The sequence below is a fragment of the Uloborus diversus genome, chromosome 8 (genome assembly GCF_026930045.1).
Source record: "Uloborus diversus isolate 005 chromosome 8, Udiv.v.3.1, whole genome shotgun sequence".
NCBI classification, from domain to species: Eukaryota; Metazoa; Arthropoda; class Arachnida; order Araneae; family Uloboridae; genus Uloborus; species Uloborus diversus.
The window spans coordinates 102,701,690-102,718,034 of NC_072738.1; the positions used below are offsets into that span (position 1 = coordinate 102,701,690).

Here is a 16,345-nt window from a genome sequence, read left to right on the forward strand (position 1 = left end):
TCGCTGAAATGCCCTCCCTTTCACGTGAAGGTCATGCGCTGCATAAAAGAGGGATGCTTGGACACGGTAAAAATGAAAGGATTTATTTATCACATATGAAAATAAATCACTTCACAATTAGCGGTCGAAGGGATTGCAAAAAGGAAACTTGAATCCTTTACTTATATTGATCAAATTTCATTCTGATCTATCTCTGGTTCATCCTAATTTTAAAAAAAAATCAAAATACTTTTAAAAAAGAAGAAAGGAAAAAAAAACTACTGCAATAAAAAAAAAATACGTTTCTCTGTTATACGTCTTTTGCAGTTATACGTCGTTTTCAAAGTCCCGATTCTTTCTATTCATTTCAATCAGGAGTACGACAAGTTAAAATTTTTGGAGGGGCAAAATTCTTAATTTGCCGATTGAAATTCCAATTTTACTGAATGATAAAATACGAACATTCACACCAAGGTGGTTCAAAAACCATTTCCTTGCATACGGCCCTGCTACAAAATTTCTCGTCAAACCAATCATTCTCAAAGAAAGAAAACGGCAAATGAAAAGTTCCTGAAAAAATTCAACACATAATAATCATCCTCCATAAATACAACTAAAATCCTAAAAAAAAAGAGAAAAGAAATCGCCAAATAATAGTCAAAAGGGGAAATTTTTACCTCGAAACACAAACAAAATTTTATTTAGTCGCTACCGAGAAAAATGTGGCAACCTTCTGAACAAATATCAATATAAAATGAGATCGCACAAACGATAATTTTCCGATTTAAAATTTCTCTTCCATTAGGCTTAGCGGTGCTTTTTAATTTTTCCCCGGTGATTTTACAGCCTTTCTTTTGAAATTGGGAGGAAATGAAGGAACTCTCTATGGATGCTTTTCACAGCCTTCAAATGGGACCTAAATTAAAGAAATCTGATAATTATTTCAGGTAGAAAGAGCCATTTTCAAACCCTAAAATTCGAGCGGTTCGGTTCTTTTTTGGCGTTTGAAAACCTTCCTACGTTCGTTCTCGGGTGCTCAAGTACCTCCCTGCCAAATTTGGTCCAGATCCGACGTAAACTGTGGATTTGTATAGGGAACACACACACATATATACACATATATTTGTTTTTTTTTTTTATATAGATTACAAAATTAATTTGAAAAAATATGACACGAAATATGGTTGCAAAGAAAATTTTTGGAATCCGAAAAAAATGTACTTGATGAAATAATGACTGGTATTTAAATTGTGTTGTTTTCAGTCGGGGGGGGGGGGGTGAAATACGAAATTGGAAATTAAACTTCAGAACAACGTTGGGAAAAAAAATGAAAAAAATTGATCTTTTTCTGCTTTTTCACTTTTTTTTACTACTAGCAAATATAGAAGAGTCATTCCATGTCAAATGACCTATGGGTCCCCGCTCGACCATCTCCGATATGGATGAAATTTTATAGAGGTGTAGAGATGCCTTTTAAACTATCCTATGCAAATTTTCAGCTTCCTAGATACAAATTCTGAGGATCTAGGATCTTCGAAAAATGTGATCCAAAATGGGGGATCAGCTTTTTGTGCCAAATTGCAAAGTTTAGACTTAGTTTACAGAAAATTTTATCACACTGGAAGCCTGAAATTTTAGGTGCTTAAAGTACAATTAACTGTTGAAACATAGTTATAGTTTTGGAATTTGGAGCTCATTAGATTTTTTATAGCACGGGTGTAAACTTGTGATAAAGCGCGGCGGGGAAATTTTTTCCTTGGTTTTAGGTTGTCATAAAATCAGAACAAAAATAACTCGAAAGATTGTACTTCATGATTACAATGTAAAAATACTTATTTTTAATGGGTTGCAGTTTCAGAGCTTAAATATCTATTTTCTGAAAGATATTGTGCTCCAAAGTAGCTATGAAAACCATTCAAGTGAAAAATAGCTTTTTTTTCAAAGTGCTGTAGCTCAAGTTTGACGTCTCGCATCTTGTTTTCGTTAATACCATTAGAAAGAAAGAACAGATTTTTTTCTTTCAAAATAAGTTTTTTTTTCGATGGTATTCTTTCGAATAAGGATAGAAAAATGAGTTTGAAACTCTCTCTGTCGTAAATAATTGCCATGCTAAAGCTCAGATTACGGGAAATTTTATCACACTGGAAGCCTGAAATCTTAGGAGCTCAAAGTACTTTTAATTGTCAATACGTTCTAGTATTTTTTTTCCGAATTTGAGTTCATTAACTTTTGTGTTGCACACAGAGCAGCAGAGAGCTAAGGCAGGCCCCTTGTCAGTTATGTCACCGGGCCCTTCCTGCCTCCCAAAATAAGAAAAATGAATGAAAAAAAGGAAAGAAAGGGGGGGGGGGGAGAAAAACAAAAACAAAACTGCTTACTGGAAAACAAGAGTTCCCCCCCCTCTTTTTCTTTCTTTTTTTTGTGTCAGTGTCACAGGGCCTCCCCAAGGCCCGTGCCCCTAGTTTCCGGCTAGGCTGACATGGCCTCTTGTCGGGCCTGGTAGGACGCATGCAAAGTCACAAGAAAAACACAGTGGAGAAACTTTTCCCTGGATTTTAGAATGTCATAAATTCTGAACAAAAATGATTCAAAAGCCTTTACTTTGTAATAGGGAAGTATCAACCTATCAAATATTCCAATTTTAACTATTGCACATTGTTGACAGGCTTACAAAATACAAAAATTCACCATGGCCGGATTTTTAAAACCAACGATTGATTTTTTATGAATTTTTTAAAGAGCGATGCGCAAAAAAAGAGGTGTGGCCTAAAACGTCAGCAACTGACGTCATTTCCCTGTTCCGATCAGAGCTCCATTTCCATGCCGTGTTGCGCCTACCAGGAGGTGAATAGCACTGTCTTTTTCAGCCTTTTTAAAGCCTTTAACCAGCATTTTTTCCATCATGGAGCTAGGATTCACGAAAGGTCAATCCAATAACCTTCCTCAAGTAAAGTCATTCATGGTGTTTGACTTTTTTCGAAAGGACGAGAGATTTAATGTCCTAGAAGTACGGGGAGTGAAACAACAAAGTTTCACCATTGTTAGTCTTTAAAATTGTACGTACATATCCGTCTATATTTGCAGTTCATATTATTCGCATTAGTTTCCCTTATCAAGATTGATCATTTCCATTTGTGTGTCGATGGTTTTTTTATCTGAATGTATAAATTACAATGTAAGAGCGCTATTCCAGTTCTTACTTGGCGGCTTTTAATGAGGCGCGCATTTTGTAACAACCCTACTGCAAGTGATTCCAGTACTAAGTTTTAGAGTAGTTTTTGCGTGAAATTTTTTCGCTTTGTTTTCAATAACAGTTGATCTGCTTTTTTTTGTGGAAAATTGTTTTAAATCCATTAATACATGTTAATTATCCTTGAGTTTTTGTGCAACTTAGCAAAAAAAGGAAAAATATATTTTTTTGCTCTTTTGATAAAAATAATAAATTTGAAAATGGTGTTCATTTCATAAAATAAGTACCTTTTTGCATGTGAGAAAGGTCTTGTATATATAGAAACGCTTCTGGTGATAAACTGAAAATGTATTTTTAAATTATCAATTTGTAATAGTTAAAATTTGAAGATAGTTTGAATGTTAAAAAGAAAGTATTAATAGTTTTTGCACTGTTATTAAAATGGAAATAGTAATGCATCTATTACTTTCTATTTAAGTTTATTGTGCAGGGTTTAAATTCCTTTGTTTACTTGCATTTTTTAAAAAATATCTCAAATGCTTATTAAACATTTATTTACGAACAGTTGTGAACATATATTTCAAACTGTATTTCTCACTTGACATAGTTTTTAATTAAAATGCAGTGCAAATTTTCATTTTCAAATTTTAATTAATAAACACACTTGAAAACACTTCTTTCGAAGATCCTGCTGGGACGGAACAATAACAAATCGCTTGTGAGGAGTTTTTTTAGATGTAGATACGCATCAGGAACGAAGCAATACTTGTAATTGATTCTACTAGCCATGACAAAGAAAATCAAATTAAAAACAATCGCAGAATGCATTAAACCCTACAGACAGCAAAGGATTTTCACTAGCCTTTTATGCGCGCTGCTGTTAGAAGGCTCTTGTTTTCCCGCGCCTTCCCCCAAATATCGCCAAGCACTTCTTTGTCCTAGCCAACCCCGCCGCCTCGCAGCGCGGCAGTGACGTCAGTCAAAGGACTTACACGCAAATGACGTCACTCGTGCGTGAACTTTAAAAAATTATTTTAAAAAAAAGTATTAGTCGTATCGTAAAATTTTTTTTGCAGATGATGTCCATGTATGTTACTCTATCATATAAAAATAAAATTAGAAAATCGAATACTTCCCTATTCTATTGTACAATTGGAAAAAAGATACTTTTTCACACAGAAATATTTTATACTCTTGTAATAGTTTAGTGGCCCCTTAACTTCAAAATATTTTGGTGGCCCTGTGCAGCTGCACAGTTTGCCACCCCCTAAGCATAGCCCTGCCTCATATCAGCTATTAATAAGAGCCGAACCTGCAGCTACACTTAGTAAAGCAGATTTTTTTTTCTTTTTGGAAAGTAATGGACATGATAGAAATCATAAAATTTTCTACTGCTGTTACATTTTTCTTAGATTTAATTGAACATTTTGGTGTTTATCTCTGTTAAGGTTTTCTAATTTCATCGTTTTTACTATCTTTTTTTTAAATTGCTCCACTGCAGAAATTTTTAGATTTGTTTTTCCCTAATGTGAGTTTTTTTTTTAATTCTTCATTTTTATTTTCAGAAAAAGATGATTTTAGTGCTAGTGAACAAAAACATTCTACTCCAGTTCAGATTCCAGCTCCAGTATCATCAAATAAAATGGATGCTATTGAGCCTATTGTAACTCGTATCATTCCTGAAAATATAAAAGTTAAACTTAGAAAGGTTAGTATTCTTCCACAATATGATATATGTTTTCTGAGTGTAATCAGTATTGAGTATTTTCAGCAGTATAATAGAGCTTCAAAAGTTTCAAGTGTTGTTTAGGATCCAGTCAGGTGCAGGCATTTCTTGATTTTGCATGAAAGAACTGTTAGAATTTTTTTAGCTCACTAACTCAAAATGATTTATCTTGCTAGTAGTGAGTCTTCAGTGCAGGGATTGTCCAAAACCATTGGACCATAAGTAGCAGATGTGGTGCAACAAAGGGGAACTTTAAAACAGTATTTAAATGCTTATATTAGATTCATGATTCAAAATTTTTTCACTTTATCAGTTTTGAATACATTTGTGATGTACATCTGAGAGCACATAATCCAACTTACAGTTAGTTTTGCAAAGCACATACAGGGGTCTGGCTAGGGGATATTTGGGTCCGTTAACGGACCCTTCACAAAAATCCGATCAACCAAAATGGACCTTTCACAAAATCCCGATCAAACAAAACAGACCTTTCACAAAATCCCGATCAAACAAAACGGACCCTTCACAAAATACTGATAAACAAGATCGGATCTGTCACAAATTGTTTATTGAATAAGCAAATCTGAAAGCAAAATAACGCATATTTCTGTGTATAAACCGATAAATTTTGGAACCTTTTTTTAAGTCAAATTAGAGGAATCAGCTTATACAAAATCGGCTAATTTTGAGAAAAAAAAAAAAAAATCGGCACTCTTGCGATGCTCCTGCAAGCGATAAATAATTGTTACTGCCAAATAAATATAATGGTTGTTTGTTTTATCACAGCTAATTAGCCGGGCAGTGTTGTAAACTTTTCTGAAAAGGCATTGGTAAGCACTTTTCTCCGCTCATGATTTAATAAACAATAATAATATATATCTGCGAAATGAACTTAGAACTGCAAACGAATAGTAAGGACCAGGAAAAAATATGATCGCTTCAGATAGGGTTACCAACTTCAAAATTATCACCACTTAGCGTCTGGCATTGAACCTTTATAATGACTTGATTAGAAAATATTCTCATCATTTTGCCAGCTTGTCAATATTTGCGTTTTTACAGTGCGGTGCGATGTTTAATTGTTATTTTGGGAGAAAATTATATGGGTTTTGATTTTTCGATGCTAACAAGGATGATTAACTTTAAATAAACTCTTTTAATTACCGTTTTTTTTCTTTAGATGTCTACATTTTGAAAAATTCAATCTTTTAACATCCGATATGAGAATCTTATTTTGTTCTTTTTTCAAGCTAACTTCGCTTCATTAGGATTCAAATAAATGAAAAGTCTCTTTATTTCTGTTAGAACTCTCATTTCAAGTTTTTAGAGCAAAAGTCCATTTTCTGTTATGAGTCAAAAATTAAAATGCTGAATAGATGGTTTGTTTTATTTTATTTTTTGGGTCAACTGTGTCCACAGATATTAATGAAATGTTTATCATAGGACTCTAAAATTCAATTTTAAAATAATTTTATCAAAAATATTTCTTTTACAAGTCGTTTTTGTACTTTTGATGCCTTCACTTTGAGAATTGCGATCTCTTTGCATCCGCTATGGGAATCGGATTTTACGAAATTTTATGATTATTACGCTTTGTTAAGAGGTAAACAATTGAAATATCTTTTTATTTTTGTTAAAATCACGGAATTTATAAGTTAAATGAAATTCTGTGCTTTTTAAGAGTGTCTTGTGTCAAAAAGTTGAATGCTGAACCCTATTCTGAATTTTATTTTATTTACTCATGTTTTTGTTACAATTATTTTAAGTATTGTACAGAAATATATCTAGTATAATTTAACAATGTAGAATGGTAGATAAATATTGATACTTGAAAGAGCAATGCCCCCCCCCCCCCCGCCAAATATCAGAAAAAAAAATCCAGAATGATTTTCTCGACGTAGAAGAGGAAAACACTCAACTTTAAGTTTAATTGATGCCGTTTGTGCCATCTCTAAATTCTAAAATTTTGTTTTGACAAAAAAAAAAAAAAAAAATTTTGCGAAATTTTTTGATTTTTCACAAAATTAATTCATTTTTCACAAAATTATTTGATTTTTCACAAAAAACGGACCCTGTGAAAAATCCTGGACAGACCCCTGACATAACTATCTTCCCCCCTGAACCTTCGGGTCCTTTTGGCTCAGGGGGTTAGTATTGCAAGGGTCCGTGGTTCAAACCCAGCTACGAAATCGACCCTCAACTTCCACATCTATGTCCGTGCATCACACATTCACATTTAGATGTATCACTGCAATCATGTTGTACAGTTTTGACTCTTAAGGTCTTTGTCATTCTTAGGGTGGCATGCATGGACTATTATAACATAAGTCTCTTATTGCTTGACAGAAATTCAAACAAATAAAGTTTTGCACATTTTTAAAATTATTTTACTGAAAATATTTCAGCTATTAGAAAAATTTCATCCTATCTAAAGTTCCCTAAGTGCCTGGTAACCGGAGTTGTACAATCTAACACTGCCGTGAAATCTGGAGGCTCTTAAGATTAAGATTATATGGATTAACCGGAGTTGTACAATCTAACACTGCCGTGAAATCTGGAGGCTCTTAAGATTAAGATTATATGCTATAAGTTCGGGACTTAGAAAGGACGAGGTTTTAAATCATAGTTGAAAATTAATGGAAATTTCAGTTATAAAAGCATAATTTCCAAGTGAGTAATAGTTTTTTTTTTCGATGAATTTGAACTAGAAATGCAACATCAGTTCAACAACAATCCAAAAAAAAAAAAAAACCCTAACCTTGTCCATAACTAGTCATTTATCCTAACTTTAAATTGAGTTATATTTTTATTAGTTTTCAAGATCATAATATTTTTGTAATTCTTTTCTTTGCTTTCAGGTAGCTGTAGAGAATCGCCAAGGAATATTGGCTAAAGATTTTCTTTCTCGTTATGAGGTATGTATGACTATTTTTATGTAATTAATTAATTTTCTTTTCTTAAATATCATGTACTAAGGATTATAATCTGTGATAAGTTGATTTCATAGCAATATATGTCAGCACCCAAATAAAAATCTTTAATGGCTTTTAAGATTACTACCTTTTACAAAATAAAGGAAATATTTCAATCACCGAAAATTTTCCCTTTAAATTTCGGCATAAATGTCCATTTAAATGGGCCTTTCTGCTAATGCATTATGTACCAGCGAACCAAGGGACCGCTGAACTACTCATTTTAGCCATTTCCAAGTTGACTAGCATGAGTCTTCTTGTGACGTCTGTATGGTGCAAATGTATCTCACATGACTAAAAAATGGTATGTTGCAGAACAGGATTTCTCAAGTGGTTGACAACTATCCCCTGAGGGTTAAAAAAGTTTCCTAAAGGGTTGATGAATTTTTAAAGGTCGCCAAGGATGTATCTCAGTAAAACTAAAAAGCAAATTTTTATGTGAAATGAACTTTGTATTTAGCCGAGAAGTAAAGACCACAATCCAAATGTACCAAGTGGCCCATCAGGTAATGGTGCACGTGAGTGAAGCCAAACTTGGTGCACATGCTCCATTGAGTGGGCAATTGTAAATGAGATGTTTCTTCAGTGTGCGGTGCACTTTAGCGTGTAATTCTCGTTAGTAAAAATAAACAAATATTCGACGGAAGTTCGCGTATTTATTGTGCTACAAATGGCCAGATGTGAGGAAAATGTGAAGGTGGCAACAAGCATGGCAGGAGAAGTTCCACAACAAGAATTGGCCAAACAAAAGGACTATGGAAAGGTGAGTCATTTTGTGCGTTTGACGGTACAAATGTTTTCCTTTTTGCTTACATGTTTGTTCTGAAAAATGTGTTTCAATCCTCTTCCCTGTAGACTATAGGAAAGTTCAAATGTACTGGATCAGTGGAAGACGATAAAAAAGCTATGGCCACAGACGGTGCAAAACAGGTCGTCGAAGACTTTTTCGCTGCCGATCCGACCCAATCTGTAAGCAGAGCAGCGAACATGTTGGGAATAATCAGCCAATAATAAAAGAGCTCGATTTGTCGCCTTACAAAATTCAACTAACCCAACCTCCCAACGAAGACCATACACAAAGACGATCAGAGTTTGCACAGCTTATGCTTGAAAAACTTCAAACAGGTGAAATCGATGTAAAGAAAATTTGGTTTTCCGATGAGGCCTACTTCAGTTTGGATGGTCATCTGAACAAACAAAATTATTGCTACTGGAGCAGAGAATGGCCAGAGATCACTGTTGTCCGAAGCCTGCACCCGAAAAAATTTCTTGTGTGGTGTGCAATATCCTTGCATGGTGTGTTTGGCCCTGTTTTCATCGATAGAACTCTAAGCGTGGCAAAATACAAAAAGTTACTGGACGAGGAGTTCATCCCTTTTCTTCATGGTAATGACTTGGTCCAAGGTCATTGGTTTATGCAGGATGGAGCAAGACCACATCGTACCGCGGATGTTTTCGAGATGCTCAATGAGCATTTTAGCGATCGAATCATTGGATTAGATTACCCATCGCACTTCCAAGGTGGTATCGAATGGCCCCATATTCACCAGCTCTGAACCCCTTTGATTACTACCTATGGGGTTATTTGAAAAGCAAAGTTTTGCGGACAAGTCCTACGAATCTTCCAGAACTGAAAACCGCCATTACAACTGCTGTCGAGACGATTGACACTGAGGCCTACTCACGAGTAATGGTTGCATTCCAGAACTGCCTAACTGCTGTCCTTGTTAGAGATGGCGGTCACTTCGAACCTCTATATCATCAGCCCAATATGTCCTTTCAATATACATCATTAAATTCTTCTCATGTCTCTTGTTTGTTTTTATTTTTTCATTTGTTTCAAACATTACCTACTGGGCCACCCGGTATTTGCACCCATCCAAAAAAAAAAAAAAACTTTGAAATTCGACATTACTGTCGAGCTGTTTCTAAAATGTCTCTGGCAAGGTACTCTCACACTTTCAGTGATCTCTATTTAAAAAAATCCGTTTTTTTTTTGAATTGAAGAATATTTTTAAGTCTCCCAGGCAGTCTACTTAGTCATTTGAATAATCACTTTTAGAAATCTAAAAATAGATTAAATGCTTTGGAACACGGTGCAATTTACAAATTATTTTTCGTAACTTCAAATCTTTATATCTTTTATTGACTTTATATCTTATTAAATTATATTATTTCTTTTAATCTTTATATCTTATATCTTTTATTGACACCTCAAGATCAAACTCACCCTTCTCATTAAATTTGTTTATTTCTTAATTCCTTTTACTGTAATAAGTTTTTGTTTTATGCTTTACAATTTATTAACTAAATATTATTTTCCTATTATGTGTACTTTATTTTGTGGTGCATAGAAAGAAGTTTTCCTCTTGAATTTTTTAAAAATTCTGATGAAATCTTGCTTTTTTATACAGTGTAACTTTAACAACACAAAAGTCATTTTTCTTAAGTAATTCAAAAAAATTTCTTATATTCGAACTTCCTATGAAATAAGTGCTACTTTTACTTCAATACAGATGATTACTCTTCAACTCAAATTATTCAAGTTCCATTCTTCATTGGGTAAAAGCATGCTCGAAACTTTTATTCAGTTATTCTTTCACAAAGAAAAAAAAAATGATTCTGTTAAAGAATGTAGTTGGGTTTTGCTGAGGGTGTCGATTTTTTGAGGCAAAATTCTTTTAGGAGATCTAAACATGAAAACGTTTATCAAACTCATCTGTAAAATGATGAAATTTAGTATCTAGTATTAAATAAAGGCTAGTTGTGCCCCTCCTTTTTTGGGTCTTTTCAATGTTTTAAAAAGGGTCTTTAAACTTTTTTTTGCAGCAAATCAACATTAATTTCAAAGTGTACCAAAATTGCTGATTACTTGGTAAAGTATTGCCAAGATTTTGTCGCCCATTTGGTGATATATCACCAAGTTGGCAAGAAAAATAAAATGCCTTCTCTTTGACCAATCGCTAAAGAGGCAGCCAAATTAGACAAAAACCTGTTTTCCAGTGATGCGTAATATGTGGAATCAGAGAAATAGTAATGATAATTGAAAAAAAAGTTATCTGTAAAAGCTATGATTTTAAACAGTAAAAAAAAAAGGGGGGGAGGGAAGAATTTTGTGTTAAAAATTTAAGAAATGTAAAGTTTTTGCGAAATTTCGCGATTTATTGTTTTTATGGGAAACATAAATTTTCCTGTTTTAAGAGCTTTAACTGTGTGATGACAAGTGAAAGAAAAAGAAAATAAAAATGTGTGTTGCGCAATATCACCTATGACCATAACAGTTTCTCCATTGTATGTCTTTATTCAGGAAGTTACGAACACAACATTGGATCTTCATAGTCTTGGATACAGTACGCTTATGCAACTTATTGAGGATGTGGCAGATATTTTTATGTGCCAGCTGGTATTTGGTAGTAAGAAAGATTGGATTATTTATCCTACAGATTCCAATCCAAAAGGTATATTGCACTTTTTTCTTACAAAATTTTCTATTTTAAGTAACCGTATTTTAAAGCATAACGTTCTTCTAATTTTATGTATGTTTATAAAAAATGCTTCTCTTCATCTTAGTATTTATTTGTTAGAAATAATAAAAAAGATAGAATTAATTGACTTACTTCAATGTACAAAATTTGTACTTCCTCAAAAAAAAAAAAAAAAAAGGAGGAAAAAGTAAGAAATTAAAAAGAAAACCCTTAAAAAATCTTTGATTAAAAAAAAAATCTTAAATTAAAAAAGAAAAAGAAAATAGCATCAGGGTAGAGTTTGCTTTGCGAATCTGCAATCTTTGTTTCTTGCCTCCCCAGGGTCGGACTGGGTCCTCAAAAAGGCGCATACCCCAATTTTTCTGAAGGCGCATGCCAATGGGGGGGGGGGGGGGAGTATATAGACGATCATTTTATAGGGGAGCGATCAGTGACGGATCCAGACAATCCTATTGAGAGGGGCGATTGAGTAATTCATTAAGGGGGGGAGGGGGGAGTAATGAAAATAAAATTTTTTAAAAAGTTGTAAGAACTGAAACATGTTTTTTTTTCGAATAATGTGCTTTGATCAAAGAGTTTGAATGAAAGTTATAAGTGTTTCAAGTATCACGCACACACAAGACTAAAAAATTGAAAAAAAAAAGTTTCTACTAATGTTCTGGATTTATTATCAAAATTAAAAGCTTTAACTTTTGATTCGTTTGAAAACTCGTGAAGTTTCTTCAGTTGTTATTCAGGTCCTCAATTGTACTTTTTTCCTGATAAAAGAAAGGTTCCAGCACCAAAATGGCATCTCTTTTTACCAGTTTACGTACCGAACATAATGAAATGCTAAAACTGCATTTGTAAATAAAATTTGAAGATAGTTTTGGATTTGTTTGTTGATTGAGTTTTGTTTAATATTCGCGCAAAGGAAGGAGTGTTTGGTGGCTTCCTCCCGAAAATTTTTGTTCGGAACGCATTTTTAGACTGTTTGAAGGTTAACAAGCGGACAAGGGTGTATATAAGGGAGGGGCTGAGGGGGCCCGCCCCCCCCCCAAAATGTGGAAAAAATTTTCACTACAGACAGTTATCATTTGGTTTCAGTTTGCTCACAGATAATTTACAAACTTTAGGCTACAAAAAAAAAAAGCAATAATAATAAATAAATAAATAAATAAATGAAAAAATAATGATAGTGCTAAAAAAACTTATAATACGTTAGTTCAGGGATTTCCGAACTGGGTGCCGCAGGAAGAGGTGAGGGGTGCCGCGGAGTGTCAATGGTAACAGTAATATGTATGTAAAACTAGACTAGATGCCGTGAGAAAATTCTAATTCTTCAAAAGGTGCCGCGATAAAGTTTGGGAACCCTGCGTTAGAAGGCACCAGGCAATGGTGTGGTGTTCAGACGGGGTCAGGGGTTCCGTACCCCTTATTCAAGAAAAGAACGCGTCTTGGGAAAGCGAAGATATTTTAACAAAAATAAAAGCAAATAATGTTGGGAAAAAAAACTCGATTCTTTCAAAAAGAAATCTTTAAATTAAAAATTTTTAACAGATGCAGGTTATTGCTTAGCAAATTAAGTTCCCCTCTCTTTCTTTAACCCCCCCATCCCTTTTCCCCTAGTCATTCTGAAAAGAATTTTCAAATGTTTCTCTCCTTAACTCTTGCCTCCTGCAAGAAATTTAAAATAAGTTTTAGTTGTTCGATTGAAGTAATACTAATGGAAATTGATGTAATAAAAACGCATTTGTTTAGGCAATTTTTCGACCATCAATTAAAAAATATTTCTGGAGGAAGGTCCCCGAGCCAACATCCTTTCACTAAGGTAACAACCAATTATTTTTAAATTAAAAAAAAAACCGCCTTAAAAAAAAAACCCGAAATTAAAAGCAAAAAATAATTGGTCACATTTACATACAATTTCCTACATAAACCTATAAATCAAATTTATTTTACAATTCCAGTGCAAAAATCAACTGAACTAAACATCCAATTATAACATAAACACTGATTTTAAATACTATATGACAAATTATTTTATAACTAATTATATACGATCTCTTAGTTTTTAATCACCTTTTGAAGTCAGTGCCTCCTATAAAATACTATTTGACCTAGTGAAAACCCACCGAATCCTGAGCTGAACAATAATTTAACTAACACGAAATTTATCTTTAAAACCAAACCTAGTCAGTTACAATAGGTAGCAGTTTGGAGGATTTTAACTTTGAATAATTTCGGAGGAAGATCCCTAACCGCTCCTTATGTCTAAACGTCTCCAAAGATAACCTGAAATTGAGTTTTACCTTTCAGGGGAGGATTCTCTCTTCCTTTCAAAAAATTGCCTAATGTTGGGAAAAAATCCGAATTGCTTTTGAAAATAAGTTTAAAATAAAAAAATTCAAAAGTTGCTGACTATTCATCAGGTAATCATGCTAACGTCGCCAAAACCACTAACGTTTCCAAATATGGTCCACAATCACGTTTTTAAGACTTCAGTTACTAAATTATTTCGGACGAAGCTCCGACTGCTCCCGTATGGAATCTAAAGATGAAAAACCTACAATTTCGAAAAGTGGAGAGTATTTAAATCCCTCCCCCTTGTATCAATGACTATCTCTTTAAAACTTCATTTTTTAGGACTTCAATTTCAAACTAGATTTTTCGGAAAACCCCAGAACTGCCCTGCCCATTACATCATCTAAGTTAGTCTGAAACTGCGTTTATAAAACTTCAATTTCAAGAAAATGAGCAGAGGGATGATGGATTTCGCTCTCTTTTTTTTTAATCAATCGGGCAGGCAATTTAAAGAAGTCCCGTACCTTTCATTACCCTAACGTCAACAAATGGTCTATAATGGTGTTTTTAAGATTTCAAAGTCGAAACATTTTCGCAGAAAGCCCCCCGAACTTTTTTCTCCCCGTAGCATCACCGTAGGCCATCTAAAACTGCGTTCCTAGGACTACAATTTCAAAAAAAATCCGGGGGAAAACCCCCGGATTCCCTTCTCCTCCCCCGTTAGAAGCCAAAGTGTTTAGAGTGCTCTCCTTTAACTTTTTTGTTAGATTGCGACACTGGGTGACAGTATGAAGTCCTTGCCCCACCTCGAAAAAAATGAGAAGATCAAGACACTGTTGCTCCTCCACCGCCCCCCAAGAAAAATAGAAATTGCAAAGGGGAGAGGGAGCTGATCTTGGTTTTGAGCCCCCTCCAAAATAAAATCATATATGCGAAACTGCAAGGGGGAGGGAGGTTTGGGGGTCCCGTTCCGGATTTTTTTTTTTTTTTTAAATTTAAGGGTATATTTTCAAAAACACAATCATTTGCTATCTTTCTGTTCTTTAAGGGAAAGATGAGATACATGAGTTCTCCCCAGTCGTTTTACGATAGCTTCAAAAACACAATTTTAGATATCTTTAGTATTCTAAACACCAGGGGGTTCTGTGGCTTTCCCCCGGAAAAAATCTTGGAATTGAAGTCCTAAAAACGCAATTGTAAGCCATCTTTGATGACGTAGCAGAAGACATGGGGTTCAGAACTTTTCAACAGAAACTTTTCGATGTAGGAGTTCCAAAAACGCTGTTTTAGACGATCTTTGAATGATGTTGAATAATGAGGAAAGAGCCATGGGGGCTCCTCTCCGGAAATTGTTTGAAATTGAAGTCTCAAAAGCGCAGTTGTAAGCCATCTTTTATGACGCAGGGGGAAGGGGAAGGAACGGGGTTTGGAACTTTCCATCGGAAATTGTTGGAAATTGGAGCTTTGAAATATGATGGTTAGCCATCTGGTAGCGTAAAGGGAAGGGATGGAGTCAGGAGTTAACCCTCAACTTTTCAATATTGAACATTCAAAAATATAATGTTAGTGGGTCTTCATTGACGTTAGAAGAAGGAATCGAGATCGAGGGCTCTCCCCCGAAACTTTTTCGGAATTGAAGTTCTATAAACGTAAATGAAAGCCCTCATTAACGACATTTTCGAAAAAGTTTTCGATTTGACAATCTTCGATGACATTGGAGAGAGGAGGTTGAGGAACTCTCCCCTGGAAATTTTTTGGAATTTAAGTCATAAAAATACAGTTGTAGGCTATTTTTTCTGGATGTGCTGGGGGGGGGGGGTGAGGAGAGAGAGATTTTGGTGCCCTTTTCCCGGTTTTTTTTAAGACAATTTTAGAAGATATTTGTTTATTCGGGAGAGGAGAGATTTTGTGGACTTCCCATTGAAATTGTAAAAACTTGACTGTAGGCCATCTTTGTTAACTTTCAGGGGAAGGAACGTTTCACTAGTTTTTTGAATCGAGTGCCAAAAACGGCAATTTACAAAAAATAATGAATAAGTACATTAGGAATTTCGTAAGTGTCGCCCAGTGGTTTGATTTCGCATCTTCTGAGTGATATTTTTTTCACTAGGCGACATTGGTCTCACGTGGTCATTATGTTATAAAATGCACTGCTAAATATCTATATGAAATTTAACTTTTCCACTATGAAATTCATCTATACATATAATAAAATAAGATGTTTGTGTGTGTGTATGGCGCGCTTTCCGGGAAAACGGTAAGGCCTAGAAAGATGAAATTTGGTATACAGGTACAGTTTCTGCCGAAGAAGTGCACCTCGGGCTTCGATTTTTGATATTTTAATTAGAAAAAAAGTTATTTAATGTTTTATGTGTTTTTTTTTGCACCTTTTAGTACTTTTTACCTCACAGACCCCGAACCAATCGCACCACACCAATATTTTTGTACTATAGTGTTGGAAATTTAATTTTTAAATATGATTAATGAAAAAATTTTGAAAATAGAGCAATTTTTTGTATTTTTTATGAATTTTTGAAAAAACCTTCAATTTGCATTTTTTCCTGGGTTTTACATTTTTCTAATATCATCCTGTGAGAAGTATCAAAGCCTCATTTCTAAAATTTAAGTTGGTAATAGTAAAAACATTTCATCCTCTTCAGAAGAAAAAAGTTCTTAAAAATACGCAATAGTTTTTTTTTTTACAATTTTT

The 16,345-nt window shown here is 34.2% G+C and overlaps 1 protein-coding gene across 1 annotated transcript in view; it reads left to right on the plus strand.

Moving 5' to 3' along the window:
* LOC129228518 (uncharacterized) overlaps positions 1 to 16,345 on the plus strand; it is a 144,686-nt gene that overhangs the window by 39,543 nt on the left and 88,798 nt on the right. Inside the window, exons 5-7 of the mRNA XM_054863198.1 lie at positions 4,735 to 4,877; positions 7,754 to 7,810; positions 11,175 to 11,325. Of these exons, the coding sequence (XP_054719173.1) occupies positions 4,735 to 4,877; positions 7,754 to 7,810; positions 11,175 to 11,325 (351 nt within the window). The remainder of the gene's footprint in view (positions 1 to 4,734; positions 4,878 to 7,753; positions 7,811 to 11,174; positions 11,326 to 16,345) is intronic.